A 27,304-nucleotide genomic window follows, 5' to 3' on the forward strand; every position below is an offset into this window, starting at 1 on the left:
AAAATGAGAGTTTTCATGTCATAACCGAACTCATACAGATGACATGAGTGTGACATGACAGCTGCATCCTGAGTCTTGGCCTCAGGTTAATAGCACCATTCTACCTTTACAGTACCAGCTGTCAGATGGATATTGATGGATTGATGGGCCGATCTGAGCTGCTGTGCCCAAACAGAGGGAGTCCTTAGAGAAATGACTGCAATGAAAATGTAAAACCACTTGATGTGTCCGCAGTAGTTATCACTGTGTTTGGCAGGCCCCAAAGGTTTATTTGAAATTTCTGCTCGGAAAGACTCTCCGTAGCTGAAGGCATGGGTCGGGGCAAAAATGTGGGATCAGAAGTAGATAGGAGGATTTTCAGATGATTTTCTAGAAGTTGATGGCTCGAGTAGTTGCTGGGTTTTACACACTCAGTTTGTATGAAGGTGGAATATGCCTGACTCCAAAAAACAAAGTCTAAGTAGGTGTCCAAAAATGATAATGATTTAGCAGATCAGCCGGTTAGATTTGCTGCCATGGTACCTGTCATACAATATAATACTACGATAAGAAAACCGACGGGAAATGGTTCAAAGTGTGATCCCGGGGAGGAAAGAGTTGGTGTAATTCAAAGGCTACGGCGTTGTTTAGCAGTGATTTGTGATTGACGTGTAATGAGTAAAACCATAGCGGAGGCTCGGGACAACCTTGACTTATCGAAATGCACTTTATCAGTGTTAATAGACCCTGGTGCGGTTGCGCTCACACTGATGGCCGAGAAAAAGTCTCGGGAAGAAAAACGCCTCTCTGATCCCAGGAAGCTGGGATCCCTCTGCAAACACCATCCTCTCACTCACTCTCTCTCAAGTACACACGCACGTGCACGTTGCGAGTTGAAACACACTCCACACTCCTCTTGTTCAAACTTCACCTGTGTTTTTTTTTAGCTTGCCCCCCCCCCACACACACACACAATGAATGACACGGACTCAGCTGGACGGTTAGTTACATATTAATGTGTACACAACAGCTGCTTTGGCCACCATGGATGAATGGATCCATTATTTTTTTGCCCTTGTAGTCATCGTTGCACACGCAAAACGCCAGTCGCACTCACACAAACACACGCGCGCACAGTGTTAATGTGGAGTGTCTGTTGCTTGAGCAGCTCCCGTGCTTCTGCGTCAAGACATGTGCGTCCATCTGTGTCCAGTGTGCGGATTAGACGCGCGTTATCCTCTTAGCTCTAAATGGCCCCCACGTTCCCGCACTCCGCGCTCCATCTCGTCTGCAGTCCAAGACGCGGGACCGGAGCGTGACAAGAAGGCGAGATTCATGCGTGAAAAAAAAAAAAAAATGACCGTGCCCACCAGTCAGCTGCGTTAGTCGCCGCGCATACGGGAATCGTCGGGACAACCCTCTGCGTCGTCCGTCGGCGCGCCTGTCGCGGGCACTGTGGCACTCCGTCCGATCCCGTGTCCAACCCACTGATCTTTTGCAGACTGTAATCTTATCAGTGTCAAACCCGTAGCTGCCCTTTCCTCTCGGGCCGTTTCCGCCTGCCTTCGGATGGCGTTTGCGCCGCAATTCGGATGAAAAGGGGTTTCGACCGAGAAAACTTTGACCAGTGGAGGGATCCGGTTACGCTTACAGTTGCGGGCGCGTTTGAATGCGCGATAGGATGAACATTTGACCGCTTTAAACTTTCGACCAGAGGAAGACATGGAGTCTGCACGTAAAGAAAGGAGTCTTCTGTACTTACTTCTCTTTGCAGTGTTCACGGCCAGCGTTTGCTTCTGTGCAAGAAGATCAAATGTTCGGAGATCTGGTAAGTTCATCAACTAAAACCAGATGAAACAAGGTACAATAATAATGATGATGATGATGATGATAATAATATTAATAATAATAATAATGGATTTGAAATATATATTGAAACTTTGCGGATGAGGGCAGCTCATCTTTCCATTCGTTTGATTACACATGTATTATTAAGCCTGCTTTAAAACTTTGTCACGTCACATCTGAATGACTGGATGAATCATGATATTGCAGCAATGATTCACACGAAAAGCAGATAACAACGATCTGGGTGACACTTTTCAGCTTGTAAAGTCCTGAAACTTGAGTATTTGGCTATAAAGGCTGGAAGTCATCATGCAATCTCCACCACATCCCTGTTCGTGCAGTATGAAGGTGATTACTCTGTAAAAGGGCTGCACCGTGCAACATGTTGCATGGACCATATAAAAAAGGCCCCCAACCCGCTGATCAGCAGCATTACACTACATTTTAACCATTTATTATAATCAGTCAACTGCATTTATCCATCTCAACTATGATGTAAACATTTTAAAGATACGTTTCAGGTAGGAAAATTGTGTTTTCTTGAATCATAAAAAACTATATTTTCTTATTTTTCTGAGCGTGGTTAAAAAAAAAATGTAAAGCCTTTTTAAAGAAAGAGAGAAAGAAAGGATAATATTTAGCTGTAGACCAGCAGCACACCCATCATCAAACTTGCCAATGTGCTCCTTTGGGCAGAAAATCCTTGTTGATTTTGTCATTTCCACAGTGTCTGCTCTCTCCATCTCTCTCTCTCTCTCTCTCTCTCTCCTTGTCTCTGTTTCTTTCTTTGTTATTCTGTCACCCTGAACACTTTTTCCATCCCAGTTTCTTTCCTTTTCCTCCTCCTTCTCTCTTTCCACCAATTCATTTTTCTCTCACTGTCACTCTTTCTGACTGCCTGTTGTATTTTCTCCCTCCCTCACTCTTTCGGACCCACAGGCCATTGCAAGCTGACTATTATATATGTCTGTCAGCGCAGAAAACTCACCACAGTCGAGCCTGCCATACGGAGGACGGCTGTAGTTCGGTCTTCATGACTGCCAGTGACATTTGTACTTGTTTTTTGTTTTGAGGTCTTTCAGGCCTCATTCCAAGGGAGGGGAGAATGTCAACAGGGCTCGATGTCCAGATAGATCACATCAGCCTTTAAATAACAGAACTGGTTGTATTAGGAGAGGGTTAAAATCGAATGACATTTCACCCCAAGGTGGTCTCACTTTTTCAGGATTTTGACAGCTTTATCCCTGGTTAGAATAACTTATTGACTTATGTATAGAACCATTCAGTAGTTTTATTTTTTACACTTATTATAATATATATCTGAAGATATTAACCTATCGTGAAATGCGTGCATTTTAAATCCTCTCCTCCATCACCTCATGAAACTTTATTTGGCGGAAGACAATGAAAATGTTACCAACATGTGGAAACAGATTATCCCTTCAGATTCAATGTTTACGTATTATTCCCTAAGCCATGCAAAAGAGGAGGAAAGCACCACACGTGCTCATTCATTTTTTTTGATAAATCAGACTTTGAAAGAGCAGCAGGTCTACATTACCTACTTTAAAAATGGACATTTTGAATCAGAGATAGATAGATGGAAATTCACCCTTTCAGATAGAAAAGGTGAATTTAAAAGTGGATAATTATTGATCAAGTGAAAGCAAGTATTATGAAAAAAGAACCTTTTTTCAGAGGCACTGAAATCTCAGCAAAAATGAAAAGTTCTGTGTCTAAACCTGCATGAAAAAATGCTTTATATTTACAGGTTTGAAACTGACATCCAATAAGTAATGAGGAATCACAGTATGTAAGTGACAAAGATATGTTTGACGTAATATAGAAAAAGTGTCTCCATTACATAGTTTGTCCATCTAATACAAAATGTCCCTCTCAGTATAAATCTGGGTTGAAATTCTTTAAAAAAAAAACAGAAGAAGAAAAAAATATGGGATCTCTACCAGAACTGTTGTACTATGTTGCGTACTGGCCTAAAAAATCCAATATTATTATTTGGACAATACTTCAACCTTAGATTTCAAAAGTAATGGGTCATTTCAAAGGAAATATAGAAAACAGATCTCTGGATTTTTGCCAACCAGACACAGTAAGTGAGCGGGTGTGGCAATTTGCCAATCTGGTGTACATGTGTTTGGTGCTTTTGGAAAAGGCCTATGTGAAAGATGTACTATATGAGATGCTGCAACTGATGCTTGATGCTTGATCAAAGGGAACTCACCGAACAGTGATCGCCAGTGTACACTGAGGCAATTTACACCTAAGCTTGACAAGATAAGAGTCAGGACCTCCAGACCTGGGGAGTCCGGGGAGATCTGGCTTCATGTGTCCCATTCCTGTATGGAGATTCCAGTTCTTTGTAGTTTCACAAGTGAAAGCCACAGTCACAATGGCAGCTGATGTGGCCACTGCATTCAGTAAATTGGAAAAAAAAAAAAAAAAAAAAAAAAAATGCAAGTTGCTGATGAATTGATCAGTGTTTTTTTTGACCCTCACTTATGGTCACAAGCTCAGGGTTGTGAGTGTCGCTAGATTCACTCTCCAGGTCTGTGTGAGTCGTAGTGCTGGTCAAAATTGGACGAACTAATCTTTCCTATTGATATATTTGTGACTTCGATATGAATTGAGTTTACACTGGTACGTACTGCCTACGGGAAATAGCTATTTGCCCAGGCTCTAAGTCGGAGATGACAAAAGCTTTTACCTTCTCCTGCCTACTCTGTTTATATATGTTACCAAAGTAACTGCCAGCCGTATAAATAAAACAGTACAAACTTAAATAGTGTTACAAACTCACTCAGTACGGTGTGACAAAGTTTAGCTTTGAGCACGTTGCAGGTGGCGATCGACTGGATCAAGTTTTCCCCTCAGGGTTTTCCGTAGCTGTGTGCGCTTGCTGTTGAGTCCGTTCAGTACTGCAAACCCGTTCAAACCCATATACTCGACTTGACTTGGCGGCTGCTGATACCAGCTCTTGAACAGACTCGCTGTCCCTTGACACTTCCAGTACAAGAGCGCTGAAGAGACGATTTGGGAGCTTTGGAGTTTGGGTAACAGAGCCACTAGACTTATATTACTCCTTATTCCTGCGGCCTTCGGACGTTGGAGTGACTCGCTGCTGAAGTTCGGTAAAGTTACATAACCTTTAGTGTTCATAATTGTTTTTCGATTTAATTTATATACTTTTAGCATCTCCAGGTTATTTCTTAGTTCTGCCACTGTCATGATTCAACATAGATATGAGTTGGTACAGTTTTGTTTATTTACTGTAAAAATGCACATGCAGCATCAACACAGTTATCACAGTAAGTTAAGTATAAACATTGATTTCATAAACTATCAGTTTTATGTTGCCTACAGCTTCATATTTTGGGAGGATATTGAGGCATATTATTTTACTTACACTTGATACCAGCATATCATGTTAGTGTGCCCTGCACTCTGTGGCCTGAAAGGTGCACAACACTCAATACTGGAAAACTCCAAATACTCGAAATATTCGATACATTTAGAGGTCCACACCTGGTTTATACCGAGGGGAAAATAATCCTCAAACTTCCCAGCACCAGCGAGTCACGGCTGAGCGCATTTAAATAGAGACAATGCTCCTTTCCTTAAAGTAGGGAACTTTGAGTTGCTTTGGATGCGCACAAAGATGTGGGTAATGTTACACTGCTCACAGAGTATTTCTGAACGGTATCTTACCAACTGCCTTGGAAGGTTGTGTCAACACAATATTTTAACATCAAGTTTGCAGAAAATTCATATTTTGTCCAGTTCTTTCATTTTTTTTCTTTTTTAATTTCCAAAATGTGTCCAAATAGCAACTTCGAGCTAGTGTTGCTCAAAAGATGCGGTCAGCACAAGAACAGCTTCGGTAGCTACTAAAAGAGGCCGCCTGCGGAGGCACCTACAGGACCAGGATCAATACTGAATCGAGCGACCAAACATAATCCACCAGTTTTGAGGGTTTATGTCAAGATTTTCAGAATTCATGTTGATTAGAGATAACAGTTTAACTCCAGTCCATCTGAGTATAAAAATTTGTACCGAGACCTTTCTTGCACACGAAGCACCAACTGTCCACACTGCCATGTGTTGATGGCCATAAAGATGATGATTAGAGAGGGTCCACTCTCTATCTGCTCTAATTCTGTGAGTTCAACTCACCCGTACCTTGGCCGGGCCGCACCCCTGGGGAGATATGGATGATCAGGGAATTCAGCTGACATATTGCATTATCTGCATGGATGGAAGAGCAGGGAGAAGGGTACGAAAAAGGAAGGGAGATGCCAACAGGAGAGGAGTCAGGAGGACAGGACAGGAGTAAGGTTGGCCTAGGAAGCAGAGAGTCAAGAAATAAAGAGGAGAGAAAAAGGGTAGTGGAAGAGAGCAGAGTTGTAGCTACATGAGATTTCAATTTACCAAGTTCTGCTTTGCTATGTTTAGTTTAGTATGATCTCCATGTCAGTCTATACCAGCGGTGTCTGTCCTTTTGTCACCTAGACAGAGAAAGGACACTTATGGCTAATATTTGGCTTTCGAACTAAATCCCAACTTAGTGAAAATCTCAGTAAGATAAAACTACTAACATTAACCTTAACCTATAATTGACTCTGCAGACATCTTTTTTCAGGTCATATCAGAGTCTGATCTTAAATCCCATATAAGTACATTCATGAATAAATGTAATTGAATATACATAATGTTCATCTACTTTATATTGTTATCAAGCATTTTAAGGAGCTTTTTGATGGTCTGAATGTAGCAATCATCCACTATGTGTAAATATTATGACATAAAGTGTATGACTGTGGGGCTCTGGGGGCCCATGTCTGCTCATGTTTCTCCATTAAAGCTTGGTAATGCATATACAGTAGGTCATCAGGAGTGCTGATGATCTACAGCTCTATAGCTGTTTCTCTCTCTTGCTCCCATAAGAGCCTCTTGAAGTATTTTCAGGCCACAATTGAACACTGCAAGTGAAATTACAATCTCCTGAAGTGCCACAGAAGCACCCAGGATTTAATAACTCAGGCCATGAAAATAATGACATCTGAAGTCAGAGTCAGATGATATTATAAGCCAGCATGTCAAGCTACAGGTTATGTCATCTCTAGTGGTCCTTTTTTGCACCCGGCAAAAAGACTCAGTTGAAATACAGAGTAGGTTTTATTCAGACTATCATTGCCTTTTTGGAAAGATGCTGCAACAGACTTGCTTTTGTTCAAAAGAGGCTGTATTTTGTTTTGTTACACCTAAATTAACACATCTTTTGCCCACTTGGGGGCACTGCATAAAAGCTGTAACCACAACATTGTCATATTATCAATGGTGAGCGTGTCAGCTAAACAGCTATTTACACATTAAGCAGACACGGAACAACATTAGCATTCAATTGAGCACGTGGTGCAATATTCACTTCAGTTTTGGTTCAGTTTTGGTCTCCACCTGCTCCTGAGGGAATATCTGGCTTGCTTAGCTGCTAAATCCTTTGCCTCAGAACTTATTTTGGTGAAAACAGCTGCCTGCTGTGGCCATAAACAATGCTGATCAGTGAGGGTGAACCAGAACAGTAAGCTGAAAGACACTAAATGCTAGAGATGAGAGGAAATGCACATTGTGGGTTTTTCACTGCAAGCAACACCTTTAACATAAAGGAAGAAGTCATTTGATTTGATGTAATATTTTGTGCTGATATCAAGATTGTAAAATACTGAGATGCTAAAGAATCACGTAATATTGTTGTACATATTAGTCACAGGCTGCCAAGTAAATTTAACATTTATTGTCTCTGTTTCATTATCAACTAAAGCTAATAAATCAAATAAAAAGTTCATAATAGCTGCCTAATCACTGTGACACTTGTGCTTTTCCCCTTGTATATTCTCTGTTTTCTTCACTGTTAATGTCTCTCTGTGTGTTTGTATAAACCAGATCGTCTCAGTCCTCCATTAGACATCCAACTGGAGACAATCAACTGCACGGCCTTCAGTGTACGATGGAAGATGCCAAGGCGACATGTTAGCACCATCACTGGATACAAGGTATGGTCACAAACTGTTATTTTACATTAGATAAAATAATACAGTGTTGAACATTAAAAAGCTACAAACTGTTATCAGTCAGCTTCTATGACCTTCAATATTATATTCATATCAGTGAACAAAAAAGGTTTATGACAGGCGATCTTAGAGGTGTAACTCACGATTTTATTTCAATGTTTCTTTGAAAAACTATCCACTTTTCATTGATGTTTTCCAATGAAAAAAAAATGGGCCAACAAGAACAACACAATAACTGTATAAAAAACGGGATATTTTACTGACAAACTGTATGGGTTATAATGTATCATATAAGCAAATATATTTATTTTCAATTTCTTCCAGTATTTAACATATTTTAAATATGAGTCTTTAGGTAAGATGCTCTATACAGGTAATATAATTGATGTTTACAATCCAGTAACTCTTTGCTGGAGCCTTTGCCAGCACAACCCTGTTGAGCATTTCAGTCATTTCAGTGTGAAGGCTTTCTTGTTAGGTATTACATACAAATTGAAAGAGAGTCTGAGGCGACACCCTTCTAAAAGACCAAGAAAAAAAAAAGGCAGTTCAAAACCATGAGAAAAAGACAATATTTAGCTTTAACAAACAGCGGGCTGAAAACCATACCCCTACATGTTCCCTTTAAAAAATGCATAGAAAGGTTTTCGGCTTGGCAAACATAAAAAACAACTTTGCAGATATGTCACAAATCAAATTTCTCTATTTTTTCTGAATGGATGCACATTTCCCTCTGCAAGCCGCTGACATGGGTGGCCCCCATATTTTTTCTGCTTTTAAAGTGCCTGTAAAACTCAATGTCCAGCAGGGTGGCCTTGAGGGATAGATTGATATTTTGAAATTCCTGGTGTTTTGATGGAACCCCTTCACCGGCAAATTTATGCTTTTTAGGAGGTAATATAGCTCTCAAATCTTTATTTAGCACCTTGTCAAAATATTTTGTGCTTCACTCTAGGCAAGCTGTACTAAAGTACTGATGGCATTTGTTTTACTGGGTGGAGACATAATGGACATAAATTTAGTAATATGTAATGGTAGGTTTTTAAACTAGTTTTTTTGTAATGTGGCATAAAGTGGACTGAATGCTGGATTGAAAAAGGAGTCTTACTATTTTTTTTCTGACATAACTTTTAAGCATCCATACTTTTTGTTTGTTCCTTATCGGAGCCCAGTTTCTCTCTTTCTGTCTTTCTTTACTTCCCGCTTTCCTACCTTCCTTCCTAGTGTTTGTTTTGATTTAACCATTAACAAAGTGTGGATCAGTATGACTGTGCGTGCTCTGCTTTTGACCATATGTCTGCGCTAAGAGGATTAGTCCGCTACCTAGCTTCCCCACGACTCACAGATAAGCAACCATTCAGTTAGTCACTTATGAAGTTCATAAATAATCCTGTTTCCTCATAGTATTTCCTCCCAATGATGCTGTGCATACATTGTCACTACCATGTCTTGATAATGCAGAAGCCGAAAGGTTAAAGAAAATGGCACTTTGATCCAACATAACAGACATGGCATTTATGAATGTCAGCTGAACCAAACAATGCCAAAATAGGTTTGATTTCACTGGAACAGTAAGAATCTGACACTTTTTTCATATACATAAGTGTTTGTATATATCTTTCTCTTTGACTACGTGTTGATGTTTTTCAGGTCTTCTATACAGAGATGAGGAATGGCAATCCAGTGGGCACAGCATCTTTGATGGAGGTGCCTCTCAGCTTGGACATGCTTACCACTGTGAGTATACGGAGACTTTTAAATGTGATTTTTCCTCTATGTCGCTTTCAGTTACGTAAAGAACATACTTAAGAATCTAGGAAAACTTTTATCTGCCTCTAACTTCCAATTTTGACAATGTGAGAAATCTCAGCTGTGATAGCAAAGAAATTCTTTGCAGTGCTCTTTCAAAAGCAGCATTATACTGGAAAAAAAAATAAATAGAAAAAATAAATAAAAACAAAGCATTTAGAAGATGATGCTGGCAATATTCTCCATTTTTCTTATTGGCAACAAATCCCATGTAAAGAAAAAAACCAACAGTGAATTGATCTCACAAAGTTCCAAGTGTTGTCTGTGTATTCAAAGCTTTATTCCTCTGTGCCATAGAGCTCCACTGTTGTCCAAGAACTATTAAAAACAAATTGGTGTTGCCCAGGGGGCCATGTTGCTTCATTAAAGTGAACATGATCATTGTAGTTTATTTAAAGTTTATACCAAGCGCATTGTCACGCCACCATAATACTGAATTGCCAAATATGTATTAATCCGCGGATGAAAATGGGAAATGAGTAAATGGGCCTGGGGAGGCTGTTGCTTTTGATCTTTTCATGGGATTTGTTGACAATGAGAAGCATAATAACTGGATCTGTATTTTTAATTATTGGTGAATGTTTATGTTTTGTTGGGTGACAATGACCTTCCTTTCTCACTTTCTATAAAAACGTAAAACTACATTGCTGACAGTATGTTGAATGTTAGTAATTTTTGGACCTGCAATTAAAGCTAAGACAACATCCTTGCTGGGATACACTCAAACATTTATTGACAGCTCTGCTCTTATTTTCTCGAAGGGGCAATTTGATGGACAGGCAAGCTTTGTAAGTATCATTCAACCTTTTTTTAATGATTTAGACCCTGTCACTGCTTTCTTATCTTAGTTGACATTTATAGCTAGATTTGACATACTTTCCACTTCAGTAATTTTATTTCACCATCTTTCTTTTTCTTACTGCCTCCTGTCTTTTTTTTTCTTTCTCGTCCCTCCCTCAAATCATCATCCATCTGTATCTCTACCCCCTTTCTTCCGTATGAATGGTCTCGTAGGATGTGAACATTGGTAGACTAAAGGTGAACTCTAAGTACAGAGTCAGTGTTGGAGCGTATGGCTGGGCAGGGGAGGGTAGACCCAGCATGCCCAGAGACATCAGCACTGCTTCCCATGGTAAGAATATGTGAGTAGTAGGAATCCATTATACAGCTGATGCTATTATTTGTACCGCAGTACTGTTAATATCTGTCACTGAATTCAATTTCTTTCTCTGCTGTTAGAAATGTGCATGCCCCCGTCGCCCCCCACTCAGCCCGTTGTCATGGCTGTATCTGACACAGAGCTGGCGTTGTCATGGCAGCACGGAGAGAGCGAGGGAAGTGCACCTGTTCTTCACTTCCTGGTGGCTTACATCAGGTCAGCCAAAAACGACTGATCAGTCTTAAGAAAAGTAATCGATGAGGCTTTACGTTAATTAAACCCACATCTCGAGACCTCACCGGCACCGTGTTGCTGTCAGTACACAGGCACACATCCACAGGGACATACATTTGAGCACACACACTCAAAAACACACAAGTCAACTGCGTACAAACGATCAAACCGGCTCGTAGACACTTATCAGGCAAAGGGCAACCTGAAGTGGTCACATCATGGAGGGAAGGACCGGAGTAAAAAGCCTTGTTCCATCAATGGCTGTGTGAGGAAAGGGAAAAGGCTGACTAGCCTTATCGGCTTCCTGTTCATTCTCTTAATTGATAACCCGTCTTTCTTTGGACAGAACCGGGGTTCAGAGGACAATTCAGAGAGCTTTTTCACAAAAACACTGCTCACATGTATCGTCAATAACTGCACGGACCGCTTGATTGGTCCATTATCACAAATGTTTGTTGTGGGGCCAATCAGTGATCAAGCCCAAATGCTAGTCAAGGTTCCAGGGTTTCTAAACATACCAAATGAGAAAATTTGTAGAGAAAGGTTTCGTAGAGTTTCCACAAAATTCACCTACCAGCACCTCTAAAGTTCAGTAATTAACACTTCATATCTTATTTGTTGAATCTGTACACAAACTAAAATGTAAAAACAACAAGTTGTGGTTTTATGAGGAGTTATATGCTTGAACTGTATCTTGGCCGGGTGGATTGACTTTCATGGGCTTTGTTGTCACTGTGAGGCTGCCAGGCAACTAGTGGAGACGCCCTTTAAAACCAAAGCTTGTTGCTTATATTTCGGTCTGGGTATGGTTTGAACAAACTAGATACAAAATGTTAAATTTGTGAGCGTTAGAGGTGCTAATAGGCCTATTCTTGACACTTTGGAGTGAAATGAAGTTTTCAATTCCACTTTTTTTTATGTATTAGCATAGAACAGAACTGGGACAAGCAGACACAGAATATAAATGAGGCTTTTTAACCATTAACGCCATTATAATGGAAGTTTAAGGGAAACTCTTTAATTCAACAGGAGAAGCATTTATGCTGTAAAAACATGATGGCTAATGAATTTGACTTTTTTGAGCAAAATACGTAGGAGTGCTTTATGGCATAATACTATAAAACAAAACACTGATGAAGCATCACACTAAGAGATAATCAGCTTTGAACTGCAGTTCTTTCCAAACTTTTATCTGGATCAATGTGAATTAATGGGTGTAGATAGCTGCATATTTAGCCTCCTTCATCAGACTCTCTGCGTCCTCTCATTATTAAATTACTATAATGCAGAATACATAACTCTGTTTTACAGTGACTTGACCTCATGAAGTCTTTGCTGCTCCGCTCAGTATAACCATTTGTGTTTTGACATGAGGGTCAGTGGGAACATGAGAATAAATGAACTTCATGCTCTGTCTACCAGCGTCCAGCATCATACACACATCAACAGTATATGCGGGCGCGCACACATACACACGAAGGAACTTCCAGTGTCTCAACCAGCCCTCTGGCTACGTCAAGCAAGTTTATCAGGAATAATTTGCCCAGAGTTCTCTGATGATTTGCCAGACACAAATTTAAAAAAAAAGGCAGATAGAATTTTAAAATGCCCCCACTGGAGTTGTTTAAAAGAAAATAAGAAAAGAAAAACAAGCTGTAAAAATATAAACTGAATCAAGCTTTAAAAACACAGTACTGTTGCCCTGCAACTCAGCAAAGAGAGAGAGATAGAGGCAGAGAAACCGTCACTTACTGTGAGAGAGCGGACACAAATCAGTGTCTGTTTTTAAGTGTGGGGGCATTTTCTACACAAAAGGGCCATCTCAGAGGCAAATCTTTCTCCTCTTACATCAAAGGAGGTCTCGCTGAAGAGAGTTATTGAGTGGTTATGAAGATGACTCTATTCAGCAGATAGCTGGTGCTCCGGGCGCCCAAAATCAGCACACAAACATGGCAGCTTCAGATGGAAGCTGGAGATGATAGCCAAAAAAATAAAGTTCAGGAGTTCATCATTTATTTTTTGTTTTGCTTTTTTTGAACACAACGTCCGATTAACATAACATAATACTTTATTTTGGCTTGAAGGGCCTCAGAAATAGTAACTTAATGAAAAAAAAAATGGATAGAGCTCTAATAGTCAATTGCTCGTTTTGTTTTGTTTGAAAAGTTATTCAGTATTTTGTATTATATATTTTATTTTTTTCTCAGGCCAGAAATGGACACGGAGTGGACGTATATTCGTGAGCCCATTGAGACTAACTCCATGGTTTTGAAGGGGTTGATACCGGAAACAGAGTACCAGTTTGTTGTCAGGGCGGTCAACGTGCACGGAGTTAGCCCACCCAGCCACATCAACAGCCCTGTGCGCACTCTCGGTAAGGTCAAATGTTGATCTCGTAAAACGTGAAAATAAAACGTGCTGTGATGCGACATCCACAAAGGTTAGTTCAAGCACACCCCTTACTCTGGTTTCAACCGCATTTCAAAAACAAAGTCAGTTTCAGTTTAGTTTCAACAGTACATGCACACAGAACTATACACGCTATGCTTATTTTTGCATCACCAAAGTTATGCTCACAGTGAAACATTTACCATGTTAGACCACAATGTATAAATCCCAGTGTTACTGTGGCGACAGTCAGATTCTTCTCCACGCAATGTTAAGCAATGATAAGTTTTAGAAACTGTGTTTCAAAGTTTCTTGCACATTCTCTCTTTATTCTATCAGCATATTTTACCTTTCCCACCTGCCAGTCTAAATGAACAAAAAGCTGATCATTTTTGGTTTTGCGTTGAAGCACATTTTTGCTGTTAATAAGGTGTCATCATAGATCGATAATATTCAGAAATCTTGCAATTTTGAATGTAGTATTTCCAATTTTTCTTGCAATTTTGCTTTTTTTTTTTTTTTGGTCTTTGGAAGGCTCACAAAACCTCCTCAAATCATCACGCGAAGATCACATTAACTTCCAAGTGAAAAATTAATAAAATAACTGATACAATAAGGCTTTAACACACAAAAACAGTGAAAACAGTTCACAGACTGACAGTTTGCCTCTTTCAGCATCTGCTTGAATGTAGGACAACAACTGGCAATGTGTCAGTGGGTTTTTCTGACTATAGCCCTGGATGATTGAGATATAGAGCGGCAGAGTCATTTACTTTATTATTTTTGATGTAGTCGGCTGCTGGTGGTATGTGGGGGATGGGGACGGCAAGGACTGATTGATATTAAAACACACAAACACACACACATTCAACCAGGTGTGTGGGAGCCATTCACAGATACAAAAACAGGCAGGAATAGCAATGTCTTAATGGATTAAGGACCATGACATTCAAGCAGTGTTCCTACAGATTTGTGGGCATAATGTATGTGAGTGTGTGTGTGTGTGTGTGTGTGTGTGTGTGTGTGTGTGTGTGTGTGTGTGTGTGTGTGTGTGTGTGTGTGTGTGTGTGTGTGTGTGTGTGTGTGTGTGGATGATTGTTCATATCAGGCTTTAGAGTATGACTATATATGATTATCAAAATTAAACAGCCACGTAGACACACACATACAGGCCACGCTGATTCACACACTATGTTAGCTGTCAAACTGTTGTAAACTGCTCTGATTGAATTAAGTTCCCTGCGAGACTGCTCAGAGAGTGAGACAGAGCTAGAAAGACAGACAAGGAGGGAGGGATGATATTAAAAAGAAGCTGTTAGGAACAATGTCAATGAAAGTTACATCAAACAAGATAAATCAAGCCCATCAGAGAGACACAGAGAGACAGAAGGACAGAAACGAAGAGATAGAGAAGCGTGGTTTCTCAGCAGGGGATAAAAGCGGGTTACGTCCGAGTCTCATCAGACAGGATTAAGGACAGGATGCCAGACCCCTTCTCAGCCCATCCACACCCCTGATGGATACACACACACACACACACAGGCAGGCACACAATGCACCGCTGCTTGAGTGAACAGCGGGGATGGGCTTGACTGACTTCCTGACATACTTTTCTTCTCGCTCTCTCTGTAATAGCTCGTGTGTGTGTGTGTGTGTGTGTGTGTGTGTGTGTGTGTGTGTGTGTGTGTGTGTGTGTGTGTGTGTGTGTGTGTGTGTGTGTGTGTGTGTGTGTGTGTGTGTGTGTGTGTGCGCGCGTGTTCATAGTGGTTAGAAAAAGGGTGGTATGGATTGATGGGGATTGTTACACAACAACAGATTAGTTTGCTGAGGGCTTTTTTGGGCATCCCCCCTCCCTGTATGCCAGCACTCAGTATTCAGGATTTAATGTTATTAGGCTGTGCAAATTAGCACTTTAAATCTTTGCATCCATTCAGGCATAAAGGTCGAGTTTCCAAGACATATTTGATAGATGAAATTCAGTTTTTTAAATTTGTATAGGTTCGCTAATATCACTCCACAACAATACATGAGGAATGATACTGTAATATTAAGATACAAGAGGAGGTGGAATAGCAGGGAGACAAGAGGGAGGGGATGCTGTTATGTAAGCTAAGATTAAGCTTCCTCAGGGTAGGGTGGATGGGAGCAAACATATTATATTGAACATGCACATAATTGTTTTTCCAAACTTTTGTACTGCAGTGTGCAGAAATTACATTTTGAACATCTACGACTAATAATGATACATGCATTATATCCATACAAAGTACAATATGCAAAATATACAAAAATGTATTATGTACTTTCAAAAGTAAATTTAACATATTATGTGATATTGTCCAACAAATATGCACTAAATGTATAACGACACATCTAGGTAAAGTCTGAGGAAAGGAAAATTCTTTGGTCTTTGGTCTTGTTGAAAGCCTGCTTAATTAAAGTGACTAATTACTAAATAATTAGTTAAAGTGTTAGTTGGTTTAAGCCATGCTCACTGTATTCACTGTCTGGCTTTGTCTTTGTGCGTTATGAGCTTCCCATGGCACTGTTCTGTATCGAGAAGACACCTTTCAGTACGCGGTGCAGCAGCCAGGGTACAGGCTAACAGGTAGGCCCCCTGGGCCATCAGCAGCTGTATTACTGTTGTCTGTCTATCATCGTCGTCATCATCGTCATCCTCATCATCGTCATAGTCAGTGAAATATGGTGACATTTGCCAATCCATGATCATTCGTTAAAGGGAAACAGTCACGGAAGAGTCAGCCATCATTATCAACCTCTCCTTCAGTAAAGCAGTCATTACTGTTTGTTGTTTAGGGCATGTTCGCTGTCAACATTGTTTTGCTGTGGCGGAAACATCATTATCATACATGATGATGATACCGCAAATCTAATATGGAGGATGAGTCCAAAACTGCGCCCCTGGTGGTCCTCTAGTATTCGTGTAAAATCTCTGATGCATTTTTCATCAAGGAACAGTGCTTGATGTTAATGACCACCAACCTGCCAACTGCCACTTAAAAAAGAATAACACAGTAAGGGGGTGAAGAAAAGGAACATTAGGACATATTTGATTATTAATAATTGATACTCATTTTAGTGGATACAAGCACTCAGTTTTTGGCAGAGCAAACAGAACATCTTCCATGACAGCTGTTATCACGGTCTTGAGCTCAGCATTCGAGAGCAGCCACTTTCCTGGTGTAGTTCATGAAAATAAACTCACTGGAATTTTCATGCTACAAAAACAATATGAAGAAAAACCTTTACTATACTCGATGTTTGCAGTGTCGCTCCCTTGGCTTCTTGTTTTCTAACGTTGTGATGCTCTGACCTGCATTTACTGTATCTATCTCATGACTTGTATTTTGCCATCCAACCAATTGTGGACACACATTCTCCCGTCATTTTACTGCTGTTATCATTTATGTCCCTTCACAGCATGTAACAATAGCCATGTAATAATCCTCACTGACATTCTTAACAGGCGCTTCAGATGTTGGCAGTGGTGATTTTGGCCGTTACATAACAGATTCCAGGATCAAAGATGAAGATGGCTTAGACATTGATGACTCGGATTATGATATCTTTATTGAAGAGGTGGGTTTTTACATGACAGAGCTGGATAGTGATAGTAACTGAAATTTCAAGTTTATTCAGACTATTAACTAATAGTTAATGAGAGATAGAGGTCATATTAGTGATGGCAAATGTGAGTCAAACTGCGGCACTCTTTCATGTCTAAAATATTTCTCTATTCATCTTTTTCTGTAATTTCTTTACTCCTCTTCTTCCCAGTTGAAGCCATTCCCAGGTATCAGTCAAGACAACAGGAAATCCCAGCTCCGTTCACGCTCTGGTCCGCCACCTGGTCGGAACGTTGTTTACCGTATGAACACCGTTGCTCCTCCCAATGTTACTGCCCCCCCAGTTTCCACCACCACCTTGTCCATCTTCCAAGACTTCACAGATCTGGTCTTCTCAACCACTTCAGAGGCCAGACTTGACACCCCAGCTACAACACCACTTGCCACTACCAGGTAAGAAAGCCTTGGCTAACCCTGGTAACTGTTTTACTGATGTACCGTTAGATTGGTTAGATGTCAGTGCTCTTTTGCAGTAACTGGAGAAGGTAATGCCCTCGCTTTTAAAGGAAAAATTGAACAGTGTTTCTCTATGCAGAGAAAAAAAACAAGGTTATCAGGAAGGGGGTTTTTTTTCTTCCAAACACAATCATGATTTTTATTGGTGTTTCTTTGGCTCGTTCATTGCTAGATTGCTGTCTCTCCTGGCTCTCTGCTTTCTCCTAAAAGCCACCTACAATTTGCTTATTTAGTGCCCTTGCACTTAAATATTTGATAAAGATGATGATTAAAGCAGTACAATATCACATCAATTTAAGCTGTTAGTCTGGTTGTGATGAACAGCATGTCATCAACCGGAGCAAAATAGGCCGGCATAACTACCATTCAGTTGCATTTGGGTGAATATTAGCCTTTTTCTGTTTCTTAAAGCACAGATGGAAAAAGGCTATCTACGAGGAAAATTTGAGAAAGCAAATTTCACCTTTAGATAAAGCTAATATTGCAATAAATACATTGAAAGTGGAACATAGTTATTTGCTAAACCACTGACACTGTAAAAACCTTGTTTTCACAGAGGACTGAACACTAAATGTATCTTTCTTCTTGTCCGGATCCACTTTAGCATCACTTTGCCCACCACGACTACCACCCCAACCATGTCCCCCTGGAAAGGTGAAGTGCCTCGTGTGTACGACCTGACCTGCGATGATACTGTGTGCCCCCCTGACAGCTTCTGTCTCAGTGATTATGACAGTGGAGGTTCGCGCTGCCACTGTAACCTCGGACGAAGAGGGGACACTTGCTCTGAGGGTGAGAGAAGCGTAGTTGAATTTCTGCCTCACTTTAGTTCTAATTTTTGCGGGTATTCCCACAGGCTCTATTACCTTAAAATTACTGCATCATGATTTTATCATATGTTCTTCCTCAGTGCTATCGTTGAACTTTCCTAAGTTCTATGGTTACTCTCACATGACCTTTGAACCCTTGAAAAACTCTTATCAGACCTTTCAGATCACTCTGGACTTCAAGGTAAGACATTGTACTTTTTTTACACTTCTTTTTTTTCATACTGACAAAGATGAAAACGTATTTGAAACAGTTTCCCTCTGGTGCAGGCAGACTCTGAGGACGGCTTGCTTCTATACTGTGGAGAGAACGAACACGGCCGTGGAGACTTTACCTCTTTGGCTCTGGTTCGAGGCAAGCTGCACTACAGGTGAGGAAGACAGTGACTTGCATTCTGTATGTGTTTATCACTTGTGAGTTTAGATTGTCAAAGAAATTAACCACAATCAAACGCCAAATAAGAAATAGAAATAATAATGAATAATAATAATAATAATAAATAATAATAATAATAATAAATAAATAAATGTTAGCTGTTACATAGTGTTGGTCAAAAGAAACCTGATGCAAAATATTGTTTTTTAAGAAAAGAGTTTCAGGAAAACTGCTAGAAATTCTTCAAAAGCATCAAGGGAAGCAAAAAACTAAATATAAATATAAAATGTTGGCTGACATAAGATTTAGTGACACATTCCTATGTGATGTAATCATATAAACACTTGACCTTGAATATATAAAAAAAAATTAAACACTATACATCTTCAGGGCGGTGAGGCAAAAAAACAAATACGGAATATACATATGATACAGTGGTGTGGAAAAAGTTTCACTCCAGATTTAAAGAGACTTAATACATACACTCTTGCTGAGAGTTAGATGACAAGATTGATATCAATCTCATATCTGTCCCTCCAATACGAAGCTAGAGCCAGGAGAGGGGTTAGCTTAGCTTAGCTTAGTTTAGCACAAAGACCGGAAGTAGGGGGATAAACAGCCAGCCTGGCTCTGTTAAAACATAACCAAATCTGCCTAGCAGTATCACTAAAACTAACAATTAACACATTGTATCATGTTTATTTAATCTGTACAAGAAGTGAAATGTAAATAAGACAATATGTAGTTTAATAGGGGGTGGAACGAGATAAGAACGTGTTAATTATTGAGCTGTAGAGATGCTAGCAGGTGGATTTTGTTAGCTGAGCCAGGCTAACCGTTTCCATCTGTTTCCAGTCTTTATGCTAAGCCAAGCTAACTGGCCGCCGGCTCTAGTGTCAGACATGAGAGCGGTATCGCTCCTCTCATCTAACTCTCGTATGTAGAAAACGGACATTTCCCAAAATGTCAAACTCTTTCTTACAGGAAAAGTTTAAGGGGTAAATTTGAGTTAAACAGGCTAAGGATACATATCATTTGAGCTTTTTACAGCACATTTTTCATGAATATATACAAAGCAATTACCTGTTCAATTTGTCTCTCTACAGGTTTAACTGTGGTACAGGAGCAGCTCAGATAGTCAGTGAGAGTCGTATTGTTGTTGGTCAGTGGCACACAGTAACCATCTTCAGAGACGGCATGAGCGGCTGGCTCCGTATGGACAACGACACCCCTATATCTGGACGCTCACAGGTGACAATAACACCCACAGAAAACAAAATGCAAGGCTGCATGCACATGTTACTTTGACACAACATTCAGTTAGTGTTAGGACATACAGATGAGGCACTTTGTGCATAAAATTACCCTGTCAAAGTACACTGCATACGACATGCATTGTATGTACTGTAGTGATAAGTACACCAATAAAGTAGAATAGTCTTTTAAGGTAGCCAAACAATACTGGGGTTTTTATTAATATTGCAGATGTTTATTTGAAATAGTGCTTTAGAGATCATTACATTCTGATCACTAAGGAAGCATATTGATGAGCTTCAACTCTCCTGTTATACATCAATTACTAACAATATAGGGATCAGACTGCCTTAGCACTGAAGTGCGTTTACAGTAATAAAGGATGTTCTCTTCACCACTGCTGTTTCAGGGCCAGTACACGAAGATCACTTTCCGCTCCCCGCTGTATGTGGGGGGATCCCCGAGTGCTTATTGGCTGGTCAGGGCGACAGGGACAAATCATGGCTTTGTGGGCTGCATTCAGAGTCTGACCATCAACAACAAGGCCACAGATATCAGACCCTGGCCTCTGGGCAGAGCTCTGAGTGGGGCTGATATAGGTGAGGGAGCATACAGTATGCGAGTTTGAGTTTGCGAAATGTGTTTGCGTTATTTTTCTTTGGCTGATACAAGTGGTGTACAGTTCTTATCCATGTTATTCATAACGCACTGGTTCTCCTTTCAGGTTTTGGTGCTCAGAGTATTTGCGGATAGTTAAGTAGCAGTTTTAAAGTCTAAACTACTTGTTTCGGCCATCAAACATAAATAATTGTAATACAGTCAGAGGGCTTTATTTGAATTTGGATGACATTGTTTATTCATTGCACAGACCTGTGCTATAGTCATTCATTTAAAATGTGAGAGCATATTCTGATTCAGCATTCTTCCTTTGGTTAGAGAAGTTACAAACCATAAACAAACAGACAAACATACACTTTCAGATACGAACAGAAAAAAAATCTTGTTATTATATCTAAAATGTTCACCATTTTTGGCCCATTTGTCAATGAAGCGGGAAGCAGAAATGTTTGGCAAATTATGGCTCGCGGGGGATTTTGCAAAACGTTTTTATAAATGCAGTAAGAATATAAAATATTATCCTTCTTAAAATTCCCCTTTTACCTGGTGTGTGAAATAACAGTTTCACATACATTATTATTTCTTTTGTTTGTTTTTGCTACGACATTACTTTTTTTTATACATCCTTTTGGAAATAATGCAACCACTGAAACTGTATTTGTTTTCTAAATGTATGCATGTTTTTCCAGTTATCCTTGTAGATACATTGGCTGAGTCTGGCCTTATCACCTCATATCTAATCTAATAATACCAGGTGAGTGCAGCGACAGCGTGTGTGATCTGGTCAGCTGTGCCAACGGCGGCGTCTGCTTTGCAAACCGTGCTGACGGCTACATCTGCCTGTGCCCACTCGGCTTCAGGGGAGCGCTTTGTGAAGAGAGTGAGTCAACTCTCTTTCCCCTTTCAACAAACTTACACAAAGCACAGACACTTGTCTTGTAGTGTTGTAGCTCTGCAGAAGCAGAGAGGGAAATCTCTTTGTGGTTTGTTCTTATTCGATGGCTTTCATAGACTGTCACACAGACCTTTTAAGGTAATTACTGAACAGTTGAGTGCAATATGAAAAAAAATGGTTGAGTTGAGGATTATTATTTCTTACATAGAGGCAGAGGGATTGATTGTATGTCAGACCAGCTTTCATACAATATAACCTTCCACTATCTTTTCCACCTCCCCATGTCCTTTCTTTCCATTTTCTTCTGTTCTCATCAACTTCTTCCTTTTCCTCCTCTTCACTCTTAATCATTTTAATGCTCAATGCCTCTTCTTCCCCAATGGCCAAAATCCCTCTTCTTTCCTCTTGCCTGCTCTTTTCTCTTGTTCTCTCTCAAACTCCTCAGGTTTCTCACTGTCCTCACCACTCTTCAATGAGACAGTGTTTTCGTACGCCGTCATCCCCTGGCCTCAGTCCTCTCAGAGTTATCTGTCCTTCATGGAGTTTGAGCTGACATTTCGGCCATTGATGCCCGATGGGATGCTGCTGTACAGTGATGACGCGGGCAGCGGAGACTTCCTGGCTATAAACCTGGTGGACAGATACGTAGAGTTCAGATTTGACTGCGGCTCTGGAGGAGCAGTCATAAGGTACTGGATAGATCCCCACTTATTCTATTCTGTGTCACGTTTAGTTTCCTATTCCTTTGATATTATCTAACTAGATGTCCCATACCAAATGTGATGATCTGTGCCACAGGAGTGAGGAGCAGGTCAGTCTGGACACATGGCATGAGCTGAGGGTGTCTCGCACAGCAAAGAGTGGTATCCTGCAGGTGGACAGCCAGAGGCCAATGGAAGGAATTGCTGAGGTATTTTATCACCTGTTGTATAAAGCTGGTTTGTGTTCTTTTTGACCACAAGAGGGCAGAAAAGCCTTTCAATAAACCCAGCAACAGAGCATTTGCACACACTTCATGTGTTTGCAAATGTTCTGTTGCTGAGTGTAAGTAAACAGCGAACACTTTGTGTGTGTGCGTGTGTGTGTGTGCTGTTTACTTACTCTCTCGGCAGAAGATAAAGAAACATGAGTGTCCCACTGAAGTCACCTTTTGAATGAGTGGCATTTAATCATCATTTAGCCCTGGGTTGGCCCTCGAACTATGGAGAAAAATATCAGGCTGTCTTTGATTTGCCCCATGCTAAACTCTCTAAAGTGAAAGAAAGGAGAATGTTTCCTGTGGTATGTTTTGTTAATAATTTTGTTATTTGTTTTACAGGGATGTCGCTTTAAACTCGATGCCAAATTTGGCTGTTTAACATTGCCTTGCTGATTAAACATAATGTACTTACAACACAGAACAAAAAGCAATTGTTACAGAGAGTTCCAATGACAAATACAGGTAAAATGCCAACTTCTGTATGTGATCTGCTATTCCAGCATCTTCCATGAATATACTTGAAGTGTGAGGGCATGAGGAGTGGAAATTATACTGTCCCTGTTCAAAAATACAGTATGAATTTTTACGCAAGAAGTATTAAATAAGCAAAGCATAGTAAGAATGACATTAATATTCATGAAAATATTGATTTATATGAAATAACTAGATTTATTTGTGAATGGCTGACATGATTAAACTTCCTCTTCAGGGAGCTTTCACTCAGATCAACTGCAGTTCACCTCTCTATATTGGAGGAGTGCCAGAATATGATAAAACCAAGAGGACGGCTGGTGTAATAAAGCCCTTCACTGGAATTATTCAGAAGGTACGGCTATGCTTCTATAGGGTTGACATCACTGGTATTTAAACATAAATATAAAGACAGTGTTTGCTTTGGCAGTACAATTATTTTAACAGTATTTCATGAGGATCATTACCCATTAACTCATTTCAAATCCATCACACGAGAAGTCCATATTTAAGTCACAATACTAAAGAGTCTCCTTGAATTTTTACATCTTTTCTCGCTTCATCTTCATTTTGCTCCTCTCTGTCTGTTTTCTTTTCATCTCCCCAGCTGATACTCAATGACCGCACCATCCCAATAACAAATGGCTCTGCTGGTGGTGTTAACATAGCAAATTCAGCACACCCATGTGTGGAAAGTCCCTGCGCCAATGGAGGGACCTGCAGGCCAAAGTGGGATGGATATGAGTGTGACTGCCCCCTAGGGTATGATGGCAGGCACTGCCAGAAAGGTCAGTTGTGCTACGTGCTACTATCTTTTCTTTATGAATTTTATGCATGTTATTTAGTCAGTAAACACATTTATAAAAGTTATAAAATCCGAAAAGTTGATGGGACTATGTAGTAGCAGAACATTTCACTTTTCACGTTTGTTACATTGTGATTACTGAACATCATCAAATCAGATTATACATATCGCTGAAAGCAGTGTGTAATTTACACATACAGTATATTAACTTACATGGCACCCTCAACGTTTTGTTGATTTAGTAAAGAAAAACAACAGATGCTGCCGTTAACTTTCAGTTTTTAAATACAATTTTCAAGAAATTAAGGATAGCAGTGTTTTTGTATAGTATATGTCTTTAAACATGTGACGTGATCTTTCTCCTAATGGATTAAATGTTTTCTATCATTTAACCTCATGTAGAATAATGTATTGGATGTCTTAATCCCTTAAGCCACCTATGCCTTCTCTGTTTTTTAATGCTTTCACTGAACAGAGTGTGGGAATTACTGTTTGAACAGTAAGTTTTCATGTATGAATTCAGAAAGGAAATACTAACAACCTGAACAACATCTTAACCTTTAACATTAACTTTGAAAATACACATACTTCCTCCCAACATTCATGTATTCTCAAAGTATCAGTATTAGTGTTCACGCTTAGCTTTAGCCAGTAGATACATGGTGATGCTGCCACCTTGTGATGATATGAAGTAAATACAGCGTTTTCCCCGCACAGCTGTGACTGAAGCCATTGAGATCCCACAGTTCACTGGGCGAAGTTACCTGACCTATGACAACAGAGATATCCTTAAAAGGTTGGTAGTGAAAAAGGACCGCAAAGGGTTTTTGGTGTCTTTTAAAGTGGATATTTTCGGTCACTGTTCCTCATTTGAAATCTTTAAGGCGCCCTGACTTTTCAAAGGTGGTAGATACTAAATATTAGGTGGAAGAATGATGAGTGATGTTTTCTTACCGTCACAGCAAAAGTGCTGTAACTTTACTCGCTTGTACTTATTCACATGTAAGCCTATCATTTTTTTCAGGGTTACTGGGTCCAGGACCAACCTTTTCATGCGTTTTAAGAGCACAGCCAAGGATGGCTTGCTGCTGTGGCGGGGGGAGAGTCCAATGAGACCCAACAGTGACTTCCTGTCTATGGGGCTTCAGGATGGTGCACTAATCTTCAGGTATTTGTTTGTCTGTGTGTCTAAAATATAATACTAATATTTACTCATTCTTATCAAAATATAAGTAGGTTATAATGAACCTTTTTGAAGTCAAAGTGCAAGTTATCTGTGTCGTATTGTTTGATGATGCAAGGGAAAAAAGGACAAATTTAAGCAAGCGGAGAGAGTTTAGTGCAAGAGGCTCGAGTGAAACGCTGGTGAAGGGAGAGCTCAGCAGCCAGTAAAGGCTGTGCTAAGAAAAAGACCCAAAGTCTGAGGCAGGACCACAACCTGGAAAAGAACCAGGATTTATCTGGGCAGTATCTTACAAATGTGAACCCACTGAACCCTTTGTAACTAGCTAAACCCCTTGTATGTTTCCATGTTGTCCTAGTTACAACCTGGGCAGTGGTGCAGCTAGCATTGTTGTCAACGGGACATTTAACGATGGAAAATGGCACAGAGTGAAAGCAGTGAGGTAAGCTCTGAAAAATCCTGTCACATCAATGTCCACTGTGGTGATCACAGCACATCTGTGGCTATCTTTTGCTTACACTTGTCTTTACAACTCAGACATTAAAGCTGCATCAGTTAATTTCCTTGTCCACTTGGGGGCAGCAGAACAAGCTGTAAACACGACATTGACATATAATCATGTAATAAAATTGTTAAATACTCACACATCCAGCGGACGTGAAGCAATATTAACATTTATTTAGAGTTGTGCTAGCAGTCAGAAAAACCAAAAACATCAACATTAAAACCAAAACGCCGAGCTTAAAGATGCCAAAATTCCTCTGGTTTTGTCTGTGGTTGCCTATGGTTTCTTCCCTGTGACGAACCCCTTGCACGTTGCACATAGTCATTTGATCAGTTAATATAAAATTATTGATTAGTGCAGCTTTAAGGAGTGGTCATTTGGCATCCTCCTTTCCTGCACAGAACATCCAGAAATGTGTTAAGTTCGAATCCATGGGGAATTTGGAAAATCCAAGGATGAATTTGGTTTCCTTAATTAATTTAAAAAAAAGTGTAATCACTAAAAAATATGTAATGCCAAGAATTACTTTGTAGAATCTTTGCACTGTTTGTCAGGTTTACTAATAAGTTTACCATTATCACTTATCTCTTCAGGGATGGGCAGTCAGGGAAGCTGACAGTGGATGACTACGGAGCAAAGACGGGCAGGTCGCCAGGCAAAATGAGACAACTCAATATCAACGGCCCTTTATATGTTGGTAGGTGGAGCTCGTAACTCACAAGCCCATAAATTACTATATATGTACTGTATATCAAACAATAATTTTGATATCTGCATTTCTCTATTCTCTTCCTTTAATGACTGTTTTCTCTGTGTTCTCCCCCTGAAGGTGGCATGAAAGAGATAGCGCTTCACACAAACAGACAGTACGTTGGAGGCCTGTTGGGCTGCGTGTCCCACTTCACACTCTCCACTGATTATCACTTAGCACTGGTGGAGGATGCAGCTGATGGCAAGAACATCAATACCTGCTCCAACTAGAAAATGGCTTCGACACACAAAAAGTCCCTTTTCTGCACCATTGTAAACTGGAGTGAACACCTCGACCAGCTGATTTGTCGTCTTGAAACTGACTTGACAGCAACAAATGAGCGAAAAACTAACACAACCTAATTTTGGTTTACCGATTCAGGGCTGACATGGTATAAACTCGAACTGGAAAAAGACTAACAACAATGTTACTTGAGTCACAAGAGCCGTATAAGTGGCTCTTGTGGCTCTTGTGTGGAAAGTTTTCAAACCAGCTCTAACCTGCCAGGTTGTGAGGTTTGTTTTAACATTAACAACTTGATGAATTGCTCTGAAAAACAGTTTCGACACACGGCAACAGCAAAAAACGACCAGAGGATATTACAAAGCAAAAGTACTCTGTGAAAGGAGAGAAAAAGCTTAGCGTTATGGGTAATGAGGGTCTTTGAAAAGCCTTTTGAAGGACATTTTTTTCATGGGATGATTCCAATTGTATCTTCTTTTTTTTTTTTTTTATTGTAAATCCTTATTTGATTGCTGGAAGAACCAAGTGATCCAAGGGATCAAGAGTCATCACAAGTTTGTCATGAACCTGACCTAGAACAGCTAGCAGAGATAAACGTCTTTGTAGAGGATTTTGGTTGTGGCCCTAGAGGATTTCTGTTTATTATGTTGTTGTGGCATTTGTATTCTTGTTCGTGGTGTTTTATCAGTCTGTAGACTACATTTTCTAAAGTCTGACTGATGTCAGTTTTTTAAAGGTTGTTAGGTTCTTTTAGTTGACATGCTCCTTTATTTGGAAGTCTCAGATACTAG

The 27,304-nt window shown here is 40.0% G+C and overlaps 1 protein-coding gene across 1 annotated transcript; it reads left to right on the forward strand.

Moving 5' to 3' along the window:
• The first annotated feature begins 1,701 nt into the window (after positions 1–1,701).
• Positions 1,702–26,893, forward strand: LOC120805512 (pikachurin). The gene is made up of 26 exons (XM_040155803.1): positions 1,702–1,807; positions 3,543–3,554; positions 7,786–7,895; positions 9,564–9,650; positions 10,484–10,510; positions 10,737–10,854; positions 10,962–11,097; positions 13,323–13,489; positions 16,991–17,103; positions 17,302–17,543; positions 18,211–18,398; positions 18,517–18,617; positions 18,704–18,804; positions 19,916–20,060; positions 20,473–20,662; positions 21,436–21,561; positions 22,022–22,265; positions 22,375–22,486; positions 23,265–23,381; positions 23,634–23,814; positions 24,307–24,330; positions 24,549–24,627; positions 24,856–24,999; positions 25,373–25,456; positions 26,113–26,216; positions 26,349–26,893. The coding sequence occupies exons 1-26, from the start codon at positions 1,702–1,704 to the stop codon at positions 26,498–26,500; spliced, it is 3,210 nt and encodes a 1,069-aa protein (XP_040011737.1). The 3' UTR covers positions 26,501–26,893.
• The last annotated feature ends 411 nt before the right edge of the window (positions 26,894–27,304 follow it).

The sequence above is a fragment of the Xiphias gladius genome, chromosome 19 (assembly GCF_016859285.1).
Source record: "Xiphias gladius isolate SHS-SW01 ecotype Sanya breed wild chromosome 19, ASM1685928v1, whole genome shotgun sequence".
Classification (NCBI taxonomy): domain Eukaryota; kingdom Metazoa; phylum Chordata; class Actinopteri; order Istiophoriformes; family Xiphiidae; genus Xiphias; species Xiphias gladius.